Raw genomic sequence first — 18418 nt, 5'->3', positions numbered from 1 at the left:
GGCCCTGAGTCCCAGGACCAGGCCACCAGCCAGGCTCTGCGCAGCATGGGCACATGCTGGCCGCCCCGAGAGCTGCCCCTTCTGGCTGGGCCCCTAGTGTTCCCTTCGGGCAACTCCAGCCAGTGACCCTCCTTCTGACTACGAGAGTCTGGCCAGGGAGAGGAGAGTCTTTGCTCAGTGGTTGCTTTACTCCGGATGGATCTGACAGTGTGGGGCCCACAGGCCTGGCACTGGAGCCAAGGCAGGAGGCCGGGGAGCGCCCAGCCCACACAGCGGCTCCTTCCTCAGATGTGGAAGGTGCCCAGGGCCAGCTGGGGGCAGGGGGCTTTGTCATGGGCGCTCTCGGCCAACTCACCCGCTTTCCCGGTGGTCCGGATGGACCAGGCTCTCCAGTGGGGCCGGGAGATCCCTGGTACGGAGAAAGGACAGTCAGCAAGGGGTCTGCAGGCGGAGGAGCCCTCCTGGGAGGCGCAGGCTCACATGGCCTCCCTCTGGGTGTCCTGGCCAGCTGTGCGTGGGCTCCCGAAGCCGTCACACTGTGCCCCGCAGTGGCCTAGCCAGGAATCTGGATGCCACCCAAGCAGGGCAGAGCCCTTGTCCCCCACACAAGGACTGTCTCCGTCCCTACCCCCAGGACCCCACTGGGGAGCTGTCCTTAGCATTGCCAGTGACTTTGGGGTGAGAGCTGGTGCCACACTGAGGGTGCAGGCTGGGCGGTGGGAGCCAGGAATGGCCACCAGCGACCCCAGCCCCAAAGCAGGTACCCAGGTGCATTCTGGGTCGGGCACGGGGCTCGTGGCCTGGGAGCCCTGCTCGGGTCTGAATCCCCCCCCAGCATTCAGGCTGCCATCCACAGGGACGAAGGGTGGGGCTTTGTAAGGGGCTTAGGACCCGCAAGTTCTGCCTCAGGCGTTGAGCAAGGCCGTTACTGTGGGGGGCGCGGGTCACCTTCCTCCCTCGCCTTCTGCCACACTGCAGCCCCTCAGCCTTGGGCTTCCTGGCCCCATGGACGTGGGTCATGAAAACTCCCGTCTGTCACTCACGCTGCCTGCAGCTTTTCATTACAGCAATAAGAGAAAGACCAAGACAGGTGCAGTCAGCAGCTCCCTGCAACCTGGGTGTGGGGCGGGGGGATGCCAAGGCAGGGGCTGCCCCCAAGCAGAACACTGCCCTGGGCCCCATGGGATGGGTCGGTGCCCACGCTGAGCGGAAGATGCAGGGTGTGCCACGCTCTCCACCCTGAGGCAGGGGCTGAGGCCCACCAGGTAGCCACATGGGCTGGTCCTGACACACAAGAGCCACGTGCAGAGCCACGGCCAGCACTGGACACGCCTCCTTTCCTCCTCCTGTCCGCAGCTTTCATCAGCCCTCAGGGCTCTCACGAGGCCCCGTCACAGGCAGGAGTCACCTTGTGAGGGAACCAGGCCGGCTGCGAACCCCAGGGAGGGGGCCACGTGGACTCACCGTCTGTCCAGGTTCACCATCATCTCCTTTGTCACCAGGGGGACCGTCTTGACCCTGGGAGGAGACAAAACAAGTTGCTGCCTGCCTCCCAGACAGAACCCTACACCCAGCCCAGCCCCCGCACATCCCCAGGCCCTCCCTGAAGATGATGTGTCTGGGTGCAGGCACTCGGCCCAGACATGGGGTACATGGTGGAGTAAGCTCTGCGCCCAGACAAGAGCACAACCAGAAGGAATCAGCAGGAAGGGAAGAAGAGATGGGGTCCGGAACAGAAAGCCGGGGCTGCGGGCCGGCACAGTACCCGTCTCGAGTACCTACCGCAGGGCCGGGCTCTCCAGGGGGGCCAGGATCACCAGGAAAACCTACTGGGCCCTGGAAAACAGGAAGAGGGGCAGGCTGGGCTGTGAGCAGCTGGCCGCACCCCTGCCCGGGCCAGCACTGCCCAGGACCCTGCTACTACCTGGCTTCAGGCTAGGACAGCCCCGACACCAGGGCCCCCCAGCTGTGGGAACCCCCAGGGCCTAGGAAAGCACTGCCAGCCCATGCCCAGGGGACTGCACAGCCGCCACCTGGCAGGAGTGGCCCGGGGAGCAGGGGCCCCATGCCGCCCCACTGTCTGTGGCATTGCTCACAGGACTGCCTTTGGGGCCGTCATCTCCCGGAGGGCCTTTGGGTCCAGGGGGTCCGGCAGCTCCCGAGGGGCCGGCCTCTCCCTTCTCTCCTCTTTCTCCTTTAGGTCCCTGGAGGGGAGGGAAGAGGCAAGGTCAGACCTTTGAGCTCCCACACACTCACCTAAGGGGGCCTCGCTGGGGACAGCCCCTGCCCGGCACCGGCTGAGCCCACGGGGACAGCGAGGGCCAGGGAGGCCACCGCTCTACCTTCCTGCAGGTGCCTGCCACGTGCAAGCTTCCGGGCCAGGAGCCCCTGGCTGGCTGGGGCCTGAACGGCCAGGCTCCACTCTGCACCGGGCAGCACGCGTCACCTCACACATGCTCAGCCCTGAGAAGCTGTGTGTGTGCAAGCACACACAGACCCCCGCCACATGCCCTCCTCAGGCCACACTTCTGTGGCCTCAGTCTGCACTGCAGGCTTAGAGTATTCCAAGTCACCGAAGTGTGCAGAGGTGTGGGTGAGCCAGTGACAGCCACATCAGTGCCCTGTGGGGACCCAGCCCACCCACGCAGCCCACACACTCACCAGAGGGCCCCCTTCTCCTGGAAGGCCAGGCTCGCCAGCTTCGCCGGGCTCCCCCTGGGAAGACAAGGCTATTGTCACCAGGGGTCACCCAGGGACAGGGATAGCTGCTGCAGCTGTCAGCACTGCCCAAACCAATCTGCTGCCTTCAGGCACCAGGGACCCGAGGCTGCAGGTCATCTCTGTCTCTGGATAAGACCACAGACATCAGGGTAGTGCCACAAGGAAGGGGCCAGGCAAGGGCACAGGTAGGGGTGCCAGGTGGCAAGGGACACTGGGGAAGGGACACGTGCAGGAGGGGGGGGGTCTGACAAACTTGGAGAAGGGGCTCGGATTACAGGCAGGGGAGTTGCATGGTGCCCTCAGGAGGGGGCAATGAATGAAGGGTGCCAGGCTGCCGGGAGGGGTGCCAGGCTGAGGCCCCGCCCTCGGGGCTGCCCCCCAGTTCCACACGTGTGCCTGGGCAGCTCTGTCAGCGTCAGAGCCTGGCATGGGCAGGGAACCGAAGGCCCAAATGTGTCCTCCTTCCCTCCACAGCTGCACTCTGGGCCTGAATGTGAGCACTCCACACCACTCCTGGTACACACGCGCGTGCACACACACCTGTGCTCGGCCGCAGGCCTGTCAGGCACCCTTAGTGGCCTCCAGGGCCCAAGGGCTATAACCTCGGAGACTGCTGAGCCGCGGCCCCTCCAGGAGGCGGCAGGGACCCCAAGGCTCATCTGGGATAGGGCGTCCTGCTGAAGGCCGTCCTGCTGGGCAGCCAGAGACGCGATCCCAGTACAGGGATACCGACTCCTCAGTGGCAAAACACACGGGTGGAATTTGCCCTTGTATGTCCACCCATGCGTGAGCACAGGAGTGCACACGGGTGCACACTGTGCACACAGGCCCAGGCACGCACATGCATGTACACGTGGGCACACAAGTTTTACCCAGGGCTGTGCTTAGACACACACACACACACACACACATACACACACACACACACACGCGTGCGCATCAGCCACATCACAGTGTGGCCACATCACGGTGGACACCTCACCTTCTCACCCACGGCGCCAGGATTCCCAATTCCACCAGGAGGCCCTTGAGGCCCGTCAGCACCTGGAGCTCCGGATGGTCCTCGGGGGCCAGGGGGACCGGGCGGGCCCTAGGAGGAGAGGCCATGAGCCCTGGGGAGAGGCCTATCCTCCCAGTGCATAAATGGGCAGCCACGGCTGGGTCTTGTGGCCTGGCCACACTTACCATCTGGCCCACGTCTCCTGTCTCGCCCTTTTCACCCGCAGGTCCGGGCAGGCCCTGCAAACAGGAGTAGGGTTAGGTGCTGCGCAGGGAAATCCACACTGATGGCCACCTCCACCTCCAAGATGCCGTGGACGTCCTAATAAGCTTCCCCACTCAAGTCTGCCCTAGCTTGGGAACATGCCACACCACAATGCTAGGCTCAGAATTAGCTGGAGGACATAATTAGAGAAGAATGCGAGATTTATGGACAACAGGGCTTATGGCAGTGCCCCATAAAACAATAAACCTAATGAGCCAGCAGCCTGGAGACGTCTGGTTAAGTTATGTCTCCACCATACGCCGAAACGCTGCACAGTAACTAAAAATTGCGTCTTCCAACATAAACAGCCGTGGGTCCCGAGAATATCTAATGGCATCCAAGGCCTCGTAACATGACGGGAAAGGCCGGCACAAAGCTTCTGTCTGGGATATGATGAGATGTGGATTTTCAAGCGCCGCACTCGATCACCTACACACTGCGTGAGCGCGTGCGTTCAATGGCCGGCAAGCGCACGGCACAGCAGCCCGGTTCCTAGGTGGTGCGCTTAGGAGCGGATGCCTGCTTCCTTTCCTCAAAGCCAAGCCTCCCATTTCTAGGAGGCGCGTGGAGACCCCCGGGTGGGTCTGGACCCCTGAGAGCAGTGCCACTTCCACTTCCTGTCACCCAGCCTGCGTCCCCACTCTTGAGAGGCAGGTGTAGGTGACCCAGCCAAGCAAGGGGGCCTCTGCAGCAGACCCCACCCAGGAACAGCCTGCGGTTACCTGGAGCCCCACGGGCCCTGGCGGCCCAGGGAAACCTCTCGAGCCTTCGTCTCCCTTCTGTCCAAAGAGGCCCTGCTGTCCACGGGGGCCTGGCTCCCCGTCTGCACCCTGTGGGGACAGAACTGAGCTGAGGCCCAGCAGCAGCTTGGGGCGGGGGGCTTGGGTCTTGCTGGGGCCACCGGACAGAGATACTCACGGAGGGGCCTGGCTGTCCAATGGGGCCTTGAGGACCCGTGGGCCCGGGGGGACCCTGCAGGAACGAACAGAGACTCAGGCTGCTTGCCGGGTCACAGATGCGGTGGAGTCCCCGAGTGGTGATGGCTCAGGGCAGGGGTGACCCACCTGAGGTCAGTCCCCAAATGTGTGACTCCTGCCCCCCCAGGAAGACACTGAGTCGGCCCAGCAGGGAGGGGACTTCCTGCCTGGCTGACCACAGAGCACCGGCCTGAGCCTCGCAGCCACCCGCTCCCCTGCACAGCCCGTACCTGCTCGCCTTTGTCCCCCTTGCTTCCTTTCTGTCCGGGCTCCCCGATCTCTCCCTGGGGGCAGAGGAGAAGGACACTGTTAGGCACTCGGCGACCTTGAGTACTTGGTATTCTCCACGGCTACTTTTCCATGGACACTAACAGCCAGCCTTTAGAGCACTACGACCTCCCCAAGAAGAAATGTTTCCATCCATTTATTTGATTTCCTTTCAGATACAGGGGCTGGAAAGCCTGAGGTACAGATCTGATGCCGTACAGAACGTCCACTGGCATGACAAGGTGGACGTTCTGTCCCCCCACCGGAGAGGTGACTCAGTCAGAACGGACACCACAGAGTTGTCATCGGGGACAGTTAAGCCCGAGAGCTAAGTCTTGCTGTCTTCATTAAATGGAGTCCAAAACGCAAGCTCGGCAGTAAGTGCTTCGGATTATAAAGTGCGCTCCTCACGTAACAGAGCCGTGGTAATTCTAGGGAGGATGTTTAAGGATAGCTATTGAGTAAAACCTCATCAAACCCAGCTCCGCAGATGCAGAGTCTGGAATACTGAGAAAGGAGCAGGGGGACTGCTCTCTTCCCTGGCAGCTCACAGCACCAGTCCTGGGCATCACCAAGACCACCGGCAGCAGCGTGGTTTCCGTGCTCCCTCGAGCAGGCCAGAGATCTGGTTCGTTGCTGTTTCTTTCCGGGCTGCTGAGCACCAGGGCTGCAGTGTGGCAGGGTCCCCTGCGACCCAACTCCCTGGGCCGGGTGTGTCCTGCTGTGTAAGGCTCCCGCCAGTGCTACGGCCTCCTTACCTTATCTCCGTCTTCACCAGGGGGCCCCACAGGGCCAGCAGGGCCTGGAAGCCCCACAGGACCCTGGAGCCCGTCTCGGCCAGCCGGGCCTTGTGGGCCTTTCTCGCCCTGGAGAGCACAAAAGAGCCCTGGTCAACTAAGGCTTTGTTGCAGGAACATCCTACTGCTAGCAGCCCTCTGAGAGGGCTGTGGGCACGAAGCTGGGCACCAGCAGGGGACACCGAGGGCCGGCTCTGCCCAGCCCTGTGCTGTGAGAGGCTGGTGCACCACTGCGATTAACCCACATGCATCAGCAAGGGCTGCTTGTCAGGTGGGGGGAAACAGCCACAGCCAGCAAACACCAGAGCCAGGACCCCAATTCAGCCCACTATGTGGGGGCCACCTGAGCAAGAGACGTGGGGCCCCGCAGAGTGACCGGGCTGGCCTGGGCTCCAGCTGCTTTACCACAACGTTCTGTAAACACCCTGTCTGTACAAACACACACATCTATGTATACACACACATGCATACACATACACATACACACACAGAGGCATGCACCCGGATGCTTGTCTGTACATGCATTCTCACGTGTGTCCCTTCCACACACACACACACACCTGCACACACAGGAACAGCCTAAGCACAAGCCTCACACCCATGTACGTGAACAGGCACCGATATGCAGACAGGTACACAGACAATGCACACCCAAGCACAAGAGCAGAACACACACTCAGCGTGCACATGCACACCTGAGCCCCTCCTGTCCGCCATCTGCACGACTCCTCACCACCTCATGACCCCCATCACCCCTTCCTCAGGTCCTCCCTCACTCAGCTTTACCAGCCACACCGTCACCCGTGAGGGATGCGCGCCAGCCAGGCACCCCTTCCTCTCACACGCGAAGGACGAGGGACGAGCAGCGGGGAGGGGACAGGGATGGAGATGAACTCAGCCCTTCCTCTAGAGGTGGCCACGTGGGGTCAGGCGCCACCAGCCTGCTCACCCTCTCTGCCTGCCTAATTCGCTCGTGTTTGTGCAAACATCCACCCTGTGGACACCAGGAACCGCCAGCGCAGCTTCCGCCCTACGCAGCGCTCGGGCCAGGTGTGCCAGGCGGCCCTGGCTGCTCCTGACCTGCTGCGTCCTGCAGCTGCTCCCAAGAGCGCAGCTCTTGCATATTCCTGCTTAAATACTTAATGGCTTGAAATGAGGACCCAAACAGATGCCAGCCAAGCTCGGCATTTCCTCATGTCCCGAGCGCTGGAGGGCTCTGGGTTCCCAGCCCCAGAACCCGGTGAATACTGCCCGGGAGCCTCGCTACAAATGGTCGCAGGCCCCTGGAATGGCCAGAGCGAGGGAAGGGGTTCTCAGTGGTAGGGATGTCCCCACACGGGGACCTATGCTTGGGACAGGAGCCAGCTGTCTTTTCACCAGTGAGCCACTGAGCACCCAACGTGCAGGAAGTGGCACCACCCTCAACAGGCGGCCAGCAAGTGCCCGCCTACAGCTGCTACGGGCACACCCGGGAGGAAGGAGTGCATGTGGGGACTCATGGAGACCCGGGTGTCGGCCAGGTGGCTGCGTGGCTGGGCCTCCTCCCACCAGGCCTCAGCGCAGAGGTGCCCCGGCTCGGGAGGAGGCAGCTCCCAGACCGTGTCTCCCTGCCTCCCAGTGCCTGGCCCCACATCACAGGCTGGGGCCACCGCCTTATTAGGAGCATCACCTAGGCCCTGAAGGACCAGTGTGAGGGGCTGTGGGGACAGTGGTCACATAGACCCAGCCCATCTACACTCAGGGGCCAGGCGCCATCAGGTGGGCTGGGACCCACTGTGCAGGTGTGGCAGGTTGGGCCCGTGCCGGGACCCTCAGCCATCGCCTGGCCTGGGGTTGGCCGGTCAGAGCTCCGGAAATGCCTGCCACACACCAAGGGGACCCGGACACCGCACTCACCGGAGCCCCTTTCTCTCCAGCCGGCCCTGGTGGTCCCTGCGGCCCAGGGCGCCCAGGGATGCCGATGGGTCCAGCCGCACCAGCAGGACCTCTCTCCCCCGGAGATCCCTGGATGCGGGGGCAAGAAAGTGTTCTGATTCTCGGCTCTCTGCCCGCAGTGCTGCACCAGTTACACCCACCCCCTCCCCCCGCCACAGCCCTCCCCACGGCTGGCTCCCTACGCCTGTGGTCCAGTACTCAGGCTCTGGCATTCCCTCCTCACAGAACCCCATCCCACCCCACCCAGTGCTGGGAACAGAGCCTCCTTACCTGCCTGTCTAGTGCTCTCCCCCCAGGGCCTGGCACCCACCTTCTGCTTGGGGTCTGCCCACTATGCTCCCTGGCAGAGCAGACTTCCTGGAGGAGGCCTTGTCCCTGGGCATGGGCACCACAGCTAGGGACACCCAGCCTACTGTGGGGTCACATCCGGCTTCCCTGCCATCTCTCATGTGACCCGCAACTCGCCAAGGAAAGAGGCCAGTGATTTAGGGGACACACCTCAGAGCCCATGAGGTCTGTGCCACCCTGGGGGCATCCTTGCTCCCCAGGGAGGGGGCCCAGCATGTGAGATTGTGCCACCCCTTTACTCCACCTGCCACCTGCTCTCCCATGTATGTGGGCTCCGGAACCCTCCACATCTCTGCCACTGGCTCAGGGGACACCGCCTGCAGCCCTGCTCTGCCTTGTCCCCTGCATGTGCCCTTCTAGCTCTTGGGGACCCCTGTCTTATAGCAGAGTGGGTTTTAGAAGGAATGAAGCAGAAGGCTTGGACTCACCGCGGGGCCTGGGGGGCCGGGGGGGCCTTCGTTACCTTTCAGCCCAAGGGCTCCCTGCAGAGTAGGGAGAGGTGGTTGAGGGCGCCAGGGGCAGAGCTTCGGGTCATGCACTGACGCCCGCTGCCCCACACCTGGATCCTCACTTACCACCGGACCAGGGAGCCCTCGGTCCCCAGGGAAGCCACGTAAGCCTGGGGGTCCGTCCTTCCCAGGGAGGCCAACTGGGCCTGGGTCACCCTAGAATGGAGCAGAGACATGCAGTTGCCCACCAAGCACCACACACCACAGACCTCCCCGGCTTCTGGGTGCTGGACAGGGCTCCCCCGCCCCTCGGCGGTCAGAGGGACTCATGGCTTTGGGTTTTGTTTGGCTACTTATTTATTTATTTTTGGTGCTGGGGATGGAGCACAGGGCCTGGTGCACACTGTACCCATTGGGCTGGTTCTGCACAAATCTAGGGTACAGACTCGGGCCCCTCAAATTCTACAGGGCTGCCCTGGGCTCAGCAGGCACTGGGGCTACTTCTGCCTTTCCTGAATACGGGGGGTGGTCACTGAAGCACAGCTCTGAGCAGCTGGAGAACCCTGCGGCCAGCATGTGGCCAAAAGCACTTCCTGAAGGGTCTGAACTTGAAGCCACTGTTTCTTCGGACCGCAAACCACCCTGGCCGAAGAGAGGCACTCTTAGGGCTGTGCTCTTCCTGAGGTACCTTCAAGCCGCAGTACATTCCAGGACGTTCCCCGGGGCCCTTCTAAGAGGACAGGGTCTTAAGGACCCTCAGCACCTTTTCCCAACTCTGTGAGCTCAGTGTCTTGGATAGATAGGTTTATACACACACACACTTGGATGCATTTGGTCACTGTGTGCGTGGTTCCCTATTTCTCAGCTTTACCACTTTCTAAGTTGCTCCTGGGCATGGCCAGCATCTGAAAGGCTCAAAGGCTGGCGAGCCAGACCCGGGAAGGCTGCTGATCTGCAGCTGCACAAACACAGAGGCGGGCGAGACGCCCACCCTCGGCCCGGGGCTCCCCGCAGAGGCTCTGAAACCAGGGCCGTGAGCGCAGCACCAACAGGAGGGGAGAAACCCATTTGTTTCCACTGCTGAAATATGCTGTAAGCCCGTCCTGGTGGGGGAGTCTGAAAGCAGTGCCTTCTACCAGACTTGTCTTGCAGGTACCAAGCACGGCTGTGGCCGGGGACAGAGCTCCCCACAAAGGTCGTATGGCTACACGCCGTCCCCGCCCAGGTCGGCTCCAGCCCTGGCTCCAATGGAGCAAAGATGAAGCTGAATTCATGGCAAGATGAGCCTGAGACGAGGAGCAGGAGAAAGCAGGGGTCCCAAAGGACTCCTTAGGGAAGGGCAGCCTGACACGGATGCTGCCACTCACCTTGGTCCCTTCTTTGCCGGCAACGCCTGGGAGCCCCTGTTCACCAGGAGGGCCGGGAGGCCCAGGGTGGCCGCGCTCGCCCATCGGGCCCGTTTCTCCCGTAGGACCCTGGGGAGAAAATCAGCATTTGCCGCTGGTCATTTTCTAGTGGTCTGCAAAGGAGGGGCTGTGTCCTGCGTCTGAGGATACCCGAGCCCCCAAGCATGGTGCCACCATGGGCCACCACACCTCCGTCTCTACAAGCCTGCTCCTTCCTGCCAAAGCCAGCTGGGTGGACACCATCATGCCCGCCGCCAGCCCCATGCCACATCAGCTGTGTGGAGACAGTCACTGCAGGCCAGGAGCCTGCTGTCCCTCAGTCCTGTGCTGGCAAGCAGATTGTTGCTGCTCGGGTGCCCTGCCCCCCAGCCTGGGCAGAAGCTACTCTTCCCCCTGACCACTGATCCTCCAGGACTGGCATGGGCGGCACAGAGTGCTGGCAAGAAACGGTGGACTTCGCCACCCCAGACACTGTAGGAAGGGCGAGCTGTCACAGCTGGCCCCTGCCCCAGGGAAGCTGCAGCCCCGGAGCACTCACTGTTCGCTCAGCGTGATCCCACATAGCTGGTGCTCAGCCCACTAAAGGTACACCCTTTCCGCCCACTGCCACGGCTTCTCCTCCCTCAGAACCAGGGAACACCGGCCCAAGCCCTACATACCCTCCCGCACCCCAGAACCTTGGGCGCCAGGTCTCACCTGAGGGCCAACCACACCTGGGGGTCCTGGGGGGCCGGTCTTGCCTTGGAAGCCCTGTGAAGAGAGACAGCAGACTGCGGTTGCAAAAGCCGCCTTGATGCCCTCCTCGGAAGGCCCGGGCCCTTCCCCGCCCTGGCCCTGAACGGCGGTGCTGTGGGAGTCATCAGAGACGCCCGGCATCAAGTGCACACGCGTTTCTTCCTCCCTGTATTAACTGCATGGAAGTCACGGAGCCAGACGCGGGTGTTCCACACTGAGTTCCTGTGCACACAAGCTGGCTCAGGTCATGGCATGCTTGTGCCCAAGGGGACGTGGGAGCCCCCTCCGGGCTGTGCTCGGTAATGACTTTGTGGGGGCTCTGATTTGGGCACGGCCACCTCTCACGCACCACAGGAGCGCCGCCAACCTGCTCTTCCCTGCATTTAGGACAGGCAGGCGCCAACCCTGGCTCCCACAGCCGGCGGCCCACAGGTATTATTTTTAACGAGCTGCAAGTAGAGCATCCCCTCTGCACGAGTGTGGCCCGGCAGGTGGGCGCTCTGTGGAGCCCAGGAAGGCTCTGTTCTTTGGGCTGAGCTCGGCTGCACACACTGGGCCACACCGGCCACGCGTGGCATGGTGTTCTTGGAAGCCTGGGCCTGCCCACCCAGAAGCGAGGGCAGAGAGAGAGGCAGAGGCCGTGGTGCTGCCACATGGAAGCTGCAAAGCCCGGGGACGTCGTGCGAACGTCAGCGCTAACCACGGAGGCGGCAGAGGCCTGGCCATCTGGCCCACAGTGACTCAGGGACGGTCCGTGACTCCTGAGACAGAGCCTGCCTTCAGCTCCTTGCTGCGGGGTGGGTCACAGGCTCACACTCAGGAAAAGGAATGCACACTTGTGTTTTTGTTTAAATAAAGATTAAGTTAACACCGAGGGAAAAGCACGGTCCCACGCGCATCCAAGGAGGTGGTCAGCACAGCACAAGCCATCAGAAACGGCACCGTCCCCAGCGCGGCCTAATTATTTTAGCAGCCTCTTTTCAGACTGAGACAGCAGGCAAAAAGCACACAGTCTGTAAAACCTCCTATCTTGTCTCCTTGGGAAGGTAGGAGAGAAAAATGGGCAAAGCCTGGAAGAAATGTTTTAATTTTTCTCTATAAACAATGGAGCCCTGCAATCTCCATTTGTCAGCCGGTGTGGGCTGTGCAGAGCCCTGGCAGAGACATAATTAAAAGAGGCCTCAGCACGCGCCGCCAAAGGGAGACAGGAAGGATTTTTCTAAAGCAGGCAGCGAGATCGTATCATCAGCTACGACATTCAAAGCCCCGTTCGCGCAGGACCAGCCCGGGCTGGGGGAGGCCTCCCCAGGCCTTCCAGCTGGCCGCAGAGACAAAGGACCTTTCTACCATCCCTGCATGGCTGCCGCTCTGCCCTGTGGGAAACACAGAACTCCGTGCAAACTGCCCTTTATGCTGGAAAAGCAGGCACACACGGAGCACAACCACAGCTGGGTGACAAAGAAATCACCTGGCACCGCGCGGCTTTGCCTGTCCCAAGCCTGGGGCCCCTAAGACTGGCGTGTGACCAGGACCACTTGGTGCCCGAGACAGGACTTCTGGGAAGCGCGAAAACCCCCAAAGAGGGGCTGGTGGGGGGCAGGGAATGATCACGTTCCTAATTAATGCTTTCACTGCCAACAGGAGGTGGTGGGACCCACTGTCACGGCAGCCTGCTACGCCGTTTCTAAAGCGAGGCTCGGCTGAAGGCCACCCTCTGCCTGCCGAGACGACAGCACATGCACAGCTGGGGCCTACAGAAAGGCCAAATTTCAGTACACTGGGCACCTTTCGTCCTTACTACTGGAAGGCATCGGGGCACCCTCCCTGTCCCAACCATCAGCCCCAAGCCTGGGACCACCAGGTGAACATGGCACAGGGCCCACCATCCTTCTCTTGAAATTTTATAGCCTAAATTAACTGAATGGTACAGCTACAAATGTAGACTGTGCACGGTACTTTCCCAGCTGAGGCGGCCGAAGCTCTAGCCCGGCCGTATGCACAAAGTTTAGGCAGCTGATGACACTTGGTTGGTGTCCCCGTGGTTCACACATCAAGTCTGACTAAAGTTGCTAAGACCAACAGCAAGTCAGCTGCTGCTTGGAGCCCACAGATGTGCCAGGGCCCTGCAGCTGGTCTGTCCAAACCAAGAGGACACCCCAGGCCACGCCGGACAGTCGTGACACTCCCACCTGTAGGGAAGGTAGAGGCCAGGACACGTGGCCCGGCACCCAGGGTACTCACAGTCTCGCCTCGCTGTCCAGGGTGTCCAGGGAGCCCGTCCTTGCCTGGGGGACCCTGAGGAAAGGACCGAAGGAGAGAGACGTTATAGTCAGGAAAGGCACCTGCTGAGGTAGGACCTGTCATCACACTCGCCGACAGAATTCAGCACTCCCTCAGGGGCGTGTGCCCTGCGATTTTCTCGGCCAAACACAGTAATGGTGACAGCAACAATGGAGGGCAGGACCTTACAGACGTCAACCCAGGTGTTGTCACTGATACCTGCCTGTCATTCTTCAGCCACCCCACAGGACACCGTTAACATGTGCTTCCCCCAGGAGGAAGCAGAGGCAGGGAGATGCGGCCGACCAGCACGCCAAGGTCCAGCGGGCTGTGGCCCACATCCCCGGCTGGCAGCAGGTGCCTTTCTGTTGGCGGTGCTCTGAAGAACTAGGTTGTACCTGCTACAAGATGAGCCAAGTCCCCAGAAAGCTATGCTGAAGTCCTAACCTCCAGAACCTAGGACAGGGCCCTCCTTTGGGCCTTTGTCTGCGGGACCAGTTACAGCCACAAGGGCCAAGTCAGTGACTGGGTCCTTACACAGAGACAGCTGGGGACACAGGGAGACAGAGAGGAGGTGGAGGCTGGACCGATGGATGGGCCCGGGAGCGGCAGGGAGCTCAGGCCTTGGGAGGCGAGAGGCCGGAGCAGAGGCCGCCGGGAGAAGTAGTCGGCTGACAGTTGGGCCCCCAGGACTAGGACAGAAGACAGGCTAAGCTGCTGCGTTTGTGACTATTTCTTATGGCAGCCCTGGGACCTGGATGCAGGCTGGACTGGAACACTGTAAGGGTTTGAACGAAAGAGGGGCCTGTAAGGTGGCTCTGGAGGTCCAAGCAAGTGGACACAGCCGTGGGCTGCCACTCTCTTGCTGTCCAGCCAGGGTCTTGCTGAGCCTCCTACCTACCAGAGGTCCTCAGAGAAAGACCAGGCACTGGGGAAACATCACATCCTGGGACAAGGCAGCTAGCCGCGGGAGAAGGCGGTACTTACTGGGGGACCCTTTGGTCCAGGGAAGCCCGTGGGTCCTTGGGGTCCGTTGGGTCCCTGAGGACAGAGGATGGCTAGCGTGAGACAGGGGGCCTCCCCCCAGCAGCCCGGCACTCACTGAACCCACAAGCACCCTGTGATTCCAGCCCATAACCCTCCCTGAGCAATGAGGGGCCAGCCAGCGTGCTGAGAGGCCAGTCGCAGATGCACGCCTCGGGCTCTCAGGGCAGGCAGATGGAGCATCCTCTTCCTGTGTCTCAGCAGCCTCCAGCACCCTGAGACCAGGCTCAGAGGGCAGGGCCAACATCTCCAGCCCCGTGAAGGTCACACTTCAGGGGCAGGGTCACTAGACTCCAAAAGATGTCCCAGGGTTCTGGGCAGGCCGCTTACCCGCTCACCGGGAGGGCCAGCTGGGCCATCACCTCCAGAGTTTCCCTTGGGAAGAGAGAGAAAAGCTTGCTGCGGCTCTTATGAGGCCTGTCCGTCCTGACCCGTCCCTGTGCACACCCTCCTCGAGCCCATCTGTCCTCAGGAAAGCACACATCAGAGTGGGGTGGCCAGTAGCCCCTGAGTTCACCTGTGCTCCGTACCACAGCTGACCCAGCTGACACAGGCAGGGCCCTGACATTTCCAGAACATTCTCCAGCTGATGGACAACAGATGCTGCTAGCTGCCCAGGTTTCTGTTCCCCCATAAACCCACATGTGGGGTACACTGGGTCGCTGGGATGGTGAGCCAAGCAGGAGGCACCTGGGGCTCAGTGGGGAGACTTTCCTGCAGCCCGCTCTGCCCTCAGCCAGCCAGAGGTCCATCTCTTGGGGCACGTGCAATTCTGATGGGACAGATGGGGGCAGTGGGGTCCTGGGCCTTGCAGGCTGGATGGGAAGCCACAGAGGTCACCCCAGTAAAGGTCTCTGCTGGCAGAACAGGGTGGTCTGGCCTGGGCCCGTGAGTCCCTGCTGTAGGGACGTCCTGCCACTCCCTGCCACCTCTCCAGCTCCTCCAGCTCTCTAGAAGCTGCTGGAGAAGCGGGTTCCTTCACTGGTTGAGAAGGAAACCTTCCTTTTTCAAGTGCAAAGGCCACAGAGCACCCTTGGGTGCACCCGGTCTCCGCAGGGGCGATAGTCACGTTCACATGGTCACTGCAGACGGACCAAGAAACGTACCTTGGGACCAGGCTTCCCCGTGATGCCCCGTGGGCCTCTCTCACCCCTTGGCCCCTGCACAGATGGAGAGAAGGAGGTCAGCTCTGGGGCTGGCTCCAGAGCCACCCATCCCGCCCCACACGCCCTGCCCTCCAGGATGGCCCCCAGGCCCCAGGAGTTACCGTTGGGCCTCGCTGTCCCCGTGGGCCGGGCTTTCCAGGTGTCCCCTAGAAGCAGAGGAGAGGGGGTCAGCCCTGAGAGGAGCCTGCCCTCCCTGGGCAGGGAGATTCTGCCCAAGCCCAGGGAGAGTTCTGCCCAAGGCCCACCTGGGTGGAAATAGGGCCAAGGTGTGTGTGGCAGGGCACAGCACAGCCCCTCACCGGGCCGCACACCCTACAGGCCCGGTGCCCCACATGGCCCCGCTGAAGCCCAGCTTCCTCCCATGGGAGCAATGACACCCCCTACCTACCTGGTCTCCAACCTACAAAGCTCATCCGCCTCCTTCCCTTATCCCTTCCCCCTCTCTCTCCTTCCCCAGCCTCTCTCTCAGCAGGAGGAAAAACCATTATTGCAAGAAAAGAGAAGAAAGTCAACTCCTTTCATACATAATTTACTTCTGCTACTGTTAAGAATATTAGCCATTAAATTTTCAGCAGGCTCCGTGGACGGGCAAACTTGCAATTTAACACATACATCATATATCCGGGAGTCACTGGCTCCTCGTGTGGAAATCAGACTCCTGTTTCCAAGACCGCTTTGCCTCTTCCAAACCACAGAAAGCAAATGCATTCGATGCGTTGTTTTTGTTTTTTGAAGCACAGACAAGACGGCTGGAAAATTCGGTCCACCTCCAGGACGGGAAGGACACGGAGCCCGGCCAGCACTTCACGGCAGGGGGCCCTGGGCTTCATCCTGGATCCAGTGGCAGAGTCCCAGCGGGCCCGTCAGCCAAGGGCCACGGGAGGGGCGTCTTCTCCTCAGCGTTCATTCATCCACTGCCAGGATCAGAACACTCTCCAGTCTCCCGTTTCAGGGTGCACTCACTAAGGCCATTCATACTGAGAGCCGGTCACGCTGCTCTCTACGCGGTGCGTTCCGGTGCCCGTGCTTTCCTTCAGTGGCCATAGCCTCTGGCCTCGAGCTGATATTTGCACGTGAAGATCAGGGAACATCCGCAGCCTGCACGGGACGAATGCTGTTCCAGCCCCCATCCCGCCCTCAGGGGGGCTGTGCTTCACAGCTTCCGGTGGACAATCCATCCTGGTCACGAAGTTTCTCTGCAGGAAGTGCTCACGCCCCTTCACAGCAGCCCATGAGCGCCTGTCCCCCTGGCCTAGCCAGGAAAGAATGGCTAAGGGCTCCCCCTCCCTGGGCATGGCGTGCCGAGGGGGAGCCCCAGTCCCGGGCAGCTCCAGCAGATCACCTTTCAGGCCTGCCTCGTGGGCTACAGCCAGCCCAGTGGCGCAGCAGCGCTCCCATGGTTTGAAGGTCTAGCCCTCACGGTGGCAGAAGCCAGCTGCCAGTTCAGCAGCAGCCAGAGCTCGGGGGACAGCGGAGGTGCTCAGGTGGCGAGCACATTTGCCGCTGATCCTGTTGAGCACCCCAGCACCTGGAGGAGCCAGCTGACCAGGGAGCCAAAGTGACAGCCCTTGTGTCCCCTTCTCCTGCTCCGTGCAGCACCTCTGGGAAGCCTGTCCTGCGGGCCTCCGCCCCCTCCCAGCGCACACAGGGGACTCTCCCGCTCCTCCACTTCATGCCTCCCTCACCTCCACCCTTTCTCACCTCCAGGAGGCGCCCAGCCTTCGGGGTGCAACTCCGGCACCTGTACACTGTCCAGGATCGGCGGGGTCTAGCACCCTGCACCCGTGGTCCCTGAGCGCCGTTCTCTGGCGCCCCCCTCTCACACAGGTGCTTTGGCCGCCAGGGCCCCACAGCCGGAAAGCACAGCCTCTTCTGAGGCCTGGAGAAATACCTGACTCCATGGGAAGGAAGGGCCTTTGGGCAAGTGAAGCCCGGGCCAGAGGAGGCCATTCACAGCCAGGAGACCCAGGATGGGTCACCGAGAGGACGCCACAGTTCCCAGAGAAGAGGGCGGACACACATGTGAGGGTGGTCGGCTTCCTGCCTTCTGTGAGCACCGGGGGCCACCCCGACTCTCAGGCCTGAGAGCACCCACGTTTTCCCTGGTTCTTCAAACTTGACACGGTACAGCCCAGCACCAGGGACGTCCTTGTGCACGTGACCTTTTGGCGTGACTCCCTGGGTGACGAGGCATCCTGGTTGCGGCCAGACAAGCTGTGCAGACTGTGACAAGGTGAAGAGGTGGCCCAGCTCACAGGAGTAAATGTGCCAGCGCGTGCTTGGAGAAGCCACACAGCCCTGTCCTTTTGCCTGAAGTCTGAGCAGGGGACGAGATGTCCCTGAGCAGGGCCGGGTGGTGAGATACCACCTTGGGGCTCCTGTGCTGGTGCAGGCTTTGGAGCCTGGCAGTTCTTGGTGTAACGTGGACTCTGGATTTTGTCTGGTGACTAAGACGCTGATGCCCTGGACGATGGGCAACAGGGCCGGGTCATCTGTCCACGCTCCTGGGCTATGCCCAATGTGAGGGGCCAGGGTCTGCGAAGCCCACCAGGAGCACAGGACGGGAGCCACGGGTGCCCAGAGCCCAGACCCTGGTCCATGTTCAAACCATGGTTGGATCTCGTGCCCCACTGCCGAAGGTCACAGCCTTCCGTGACGCAGCGCGGCTGGTCCCTGCATGGACTGCCATGTCCTGCCACATCAGCGTTCCCCACACTTACAAGGCCTCAGGCCATCTCCTACTGAGGCTCCTGGGGGTCTCCCAGAGGACAGCCTCTTCCCGAAGACACCAGCCAGGGCTTCTCAAGCAGGAAGAATAAAAGAGGCAGAGAGAAAATAGATAGGTAAATAGATGATTGATAGATAATGGCAAATAGACAACTGATAGGCAGAAAACAGAGGACAGATGATGGACTGACAGCGCTAGCTGGACAGATAATAAAAGATACACAGATACATGGACCAGCAGAGGAGATGGAAGATGGAAGGGAGGGAGGGAGGGGAGAAAGAGGGAGGGAGGGAGAGAGAGA

The 18418-nt window shown here is 61.3% G+C and overlaps 1 protein-coding gene across 3 annotated transcripts in view; it reads right to left on the bottom strand.

Moving 5' to 3' along the window:
• The window catches only part of Col5a1 (collagen type V alpha 1 chain), a 119597-nt gene that overhangs the window by 16802 nt on the left and 84377 nt on the right, over positions 1 to 18418 (bottom strand). For all 3 annotated transcript variants that reach the window (XR_002817924.1, XM_004640415.2, XM_023700506.1), the window contains exons 33-53: positions 15491 to 15535; positions 15330 to 15383; positions 14554 to 14598; positions 14167 to 14220; positions 13141 to 13194; positions 10861 to 10914; positions 10126 to 10233; positions 8885 to 8974; positions 8738 to 8791; positions 7923 to 8030; positions 5988 to 6095; positions 5193 to 5246; positions 4904 to 4957; positions 4708 to 4815; positions 3907 to 3960; positions 3704 to 3811; positions 2662 to 2715; positions 2097 to 2204; positions 1783 to 1836; positions 1465 to 1518; positions 356 to 409 (exon numbers count right to left, since the gene is read on the bottom strand). Coding sequence is in view for 2 of the 3 variants with exons in the window: in XM_004640415.2 (XP_004640472.1) it covers positions 356 to 409; positions 1465 to 1518; positions 1783 to 1836; positions 2097 to 2204; positions 2662 to 2715; positions 3704 to 3811; positions 3907 to 3960; positions 4708 to 4815; positions 4904 to 4957; positions 5193 to 5246; positions 5988 to 6095; positions 7923 to 8030; positions 8738 to 8791; positions 8885 to 8974; positions 10126 to 10233; positions 10861 to 10914; positions 13141 to 13194; positions 14167 to 14220; positions 14554 to 14598; positions 15330 to 15383; positions 15491 to 15535 (1476 nt within the window). In the remaining variant the exon portion in view is untranslated. The remainder of the gene's footprint in view (positions 1 to 355; positions 410 to 1464; positions 1519 to 1782; positions 1837 to 2096; positions 2205 to 2661; positions 2716 to 3703; positions 3812 to 3906; positions 3961 to 4707; positions 4816 to 4903; positions 4958 to 5192; positions 5247 to 5987; positions 6096 to 7922; positions 8031 to 8737; positions 8792 to 8884; positions 8975 to 10125; positions 10234 to 10860; positions 10915 to 13140; positions 13195 to 14166; positions 14221 to 14553; positions 14599 to 15329; positions 15384 to 15490; positions 15536 to 18418) is intronic.

This window comes from Octodon degus, unplaced genomic scaffold, assembly GCF_000260255.1.
Source record: "Octodon degus isolate 3935 unplaced genomic scaffold, OctDeg1.0 scaffold00123, whole genome shotgun sequence".
NCBI classification, from domain to species: Eukaryota; Metazoa; Chordata; class Mammalia; order Rodentia; family Octodontidae; genus Octodon; species Octodon degus.
Note: the sequence above shows the minus strand (reverse complement) of the source record. Positions and strands in the feature narration are given on the sequence as shown.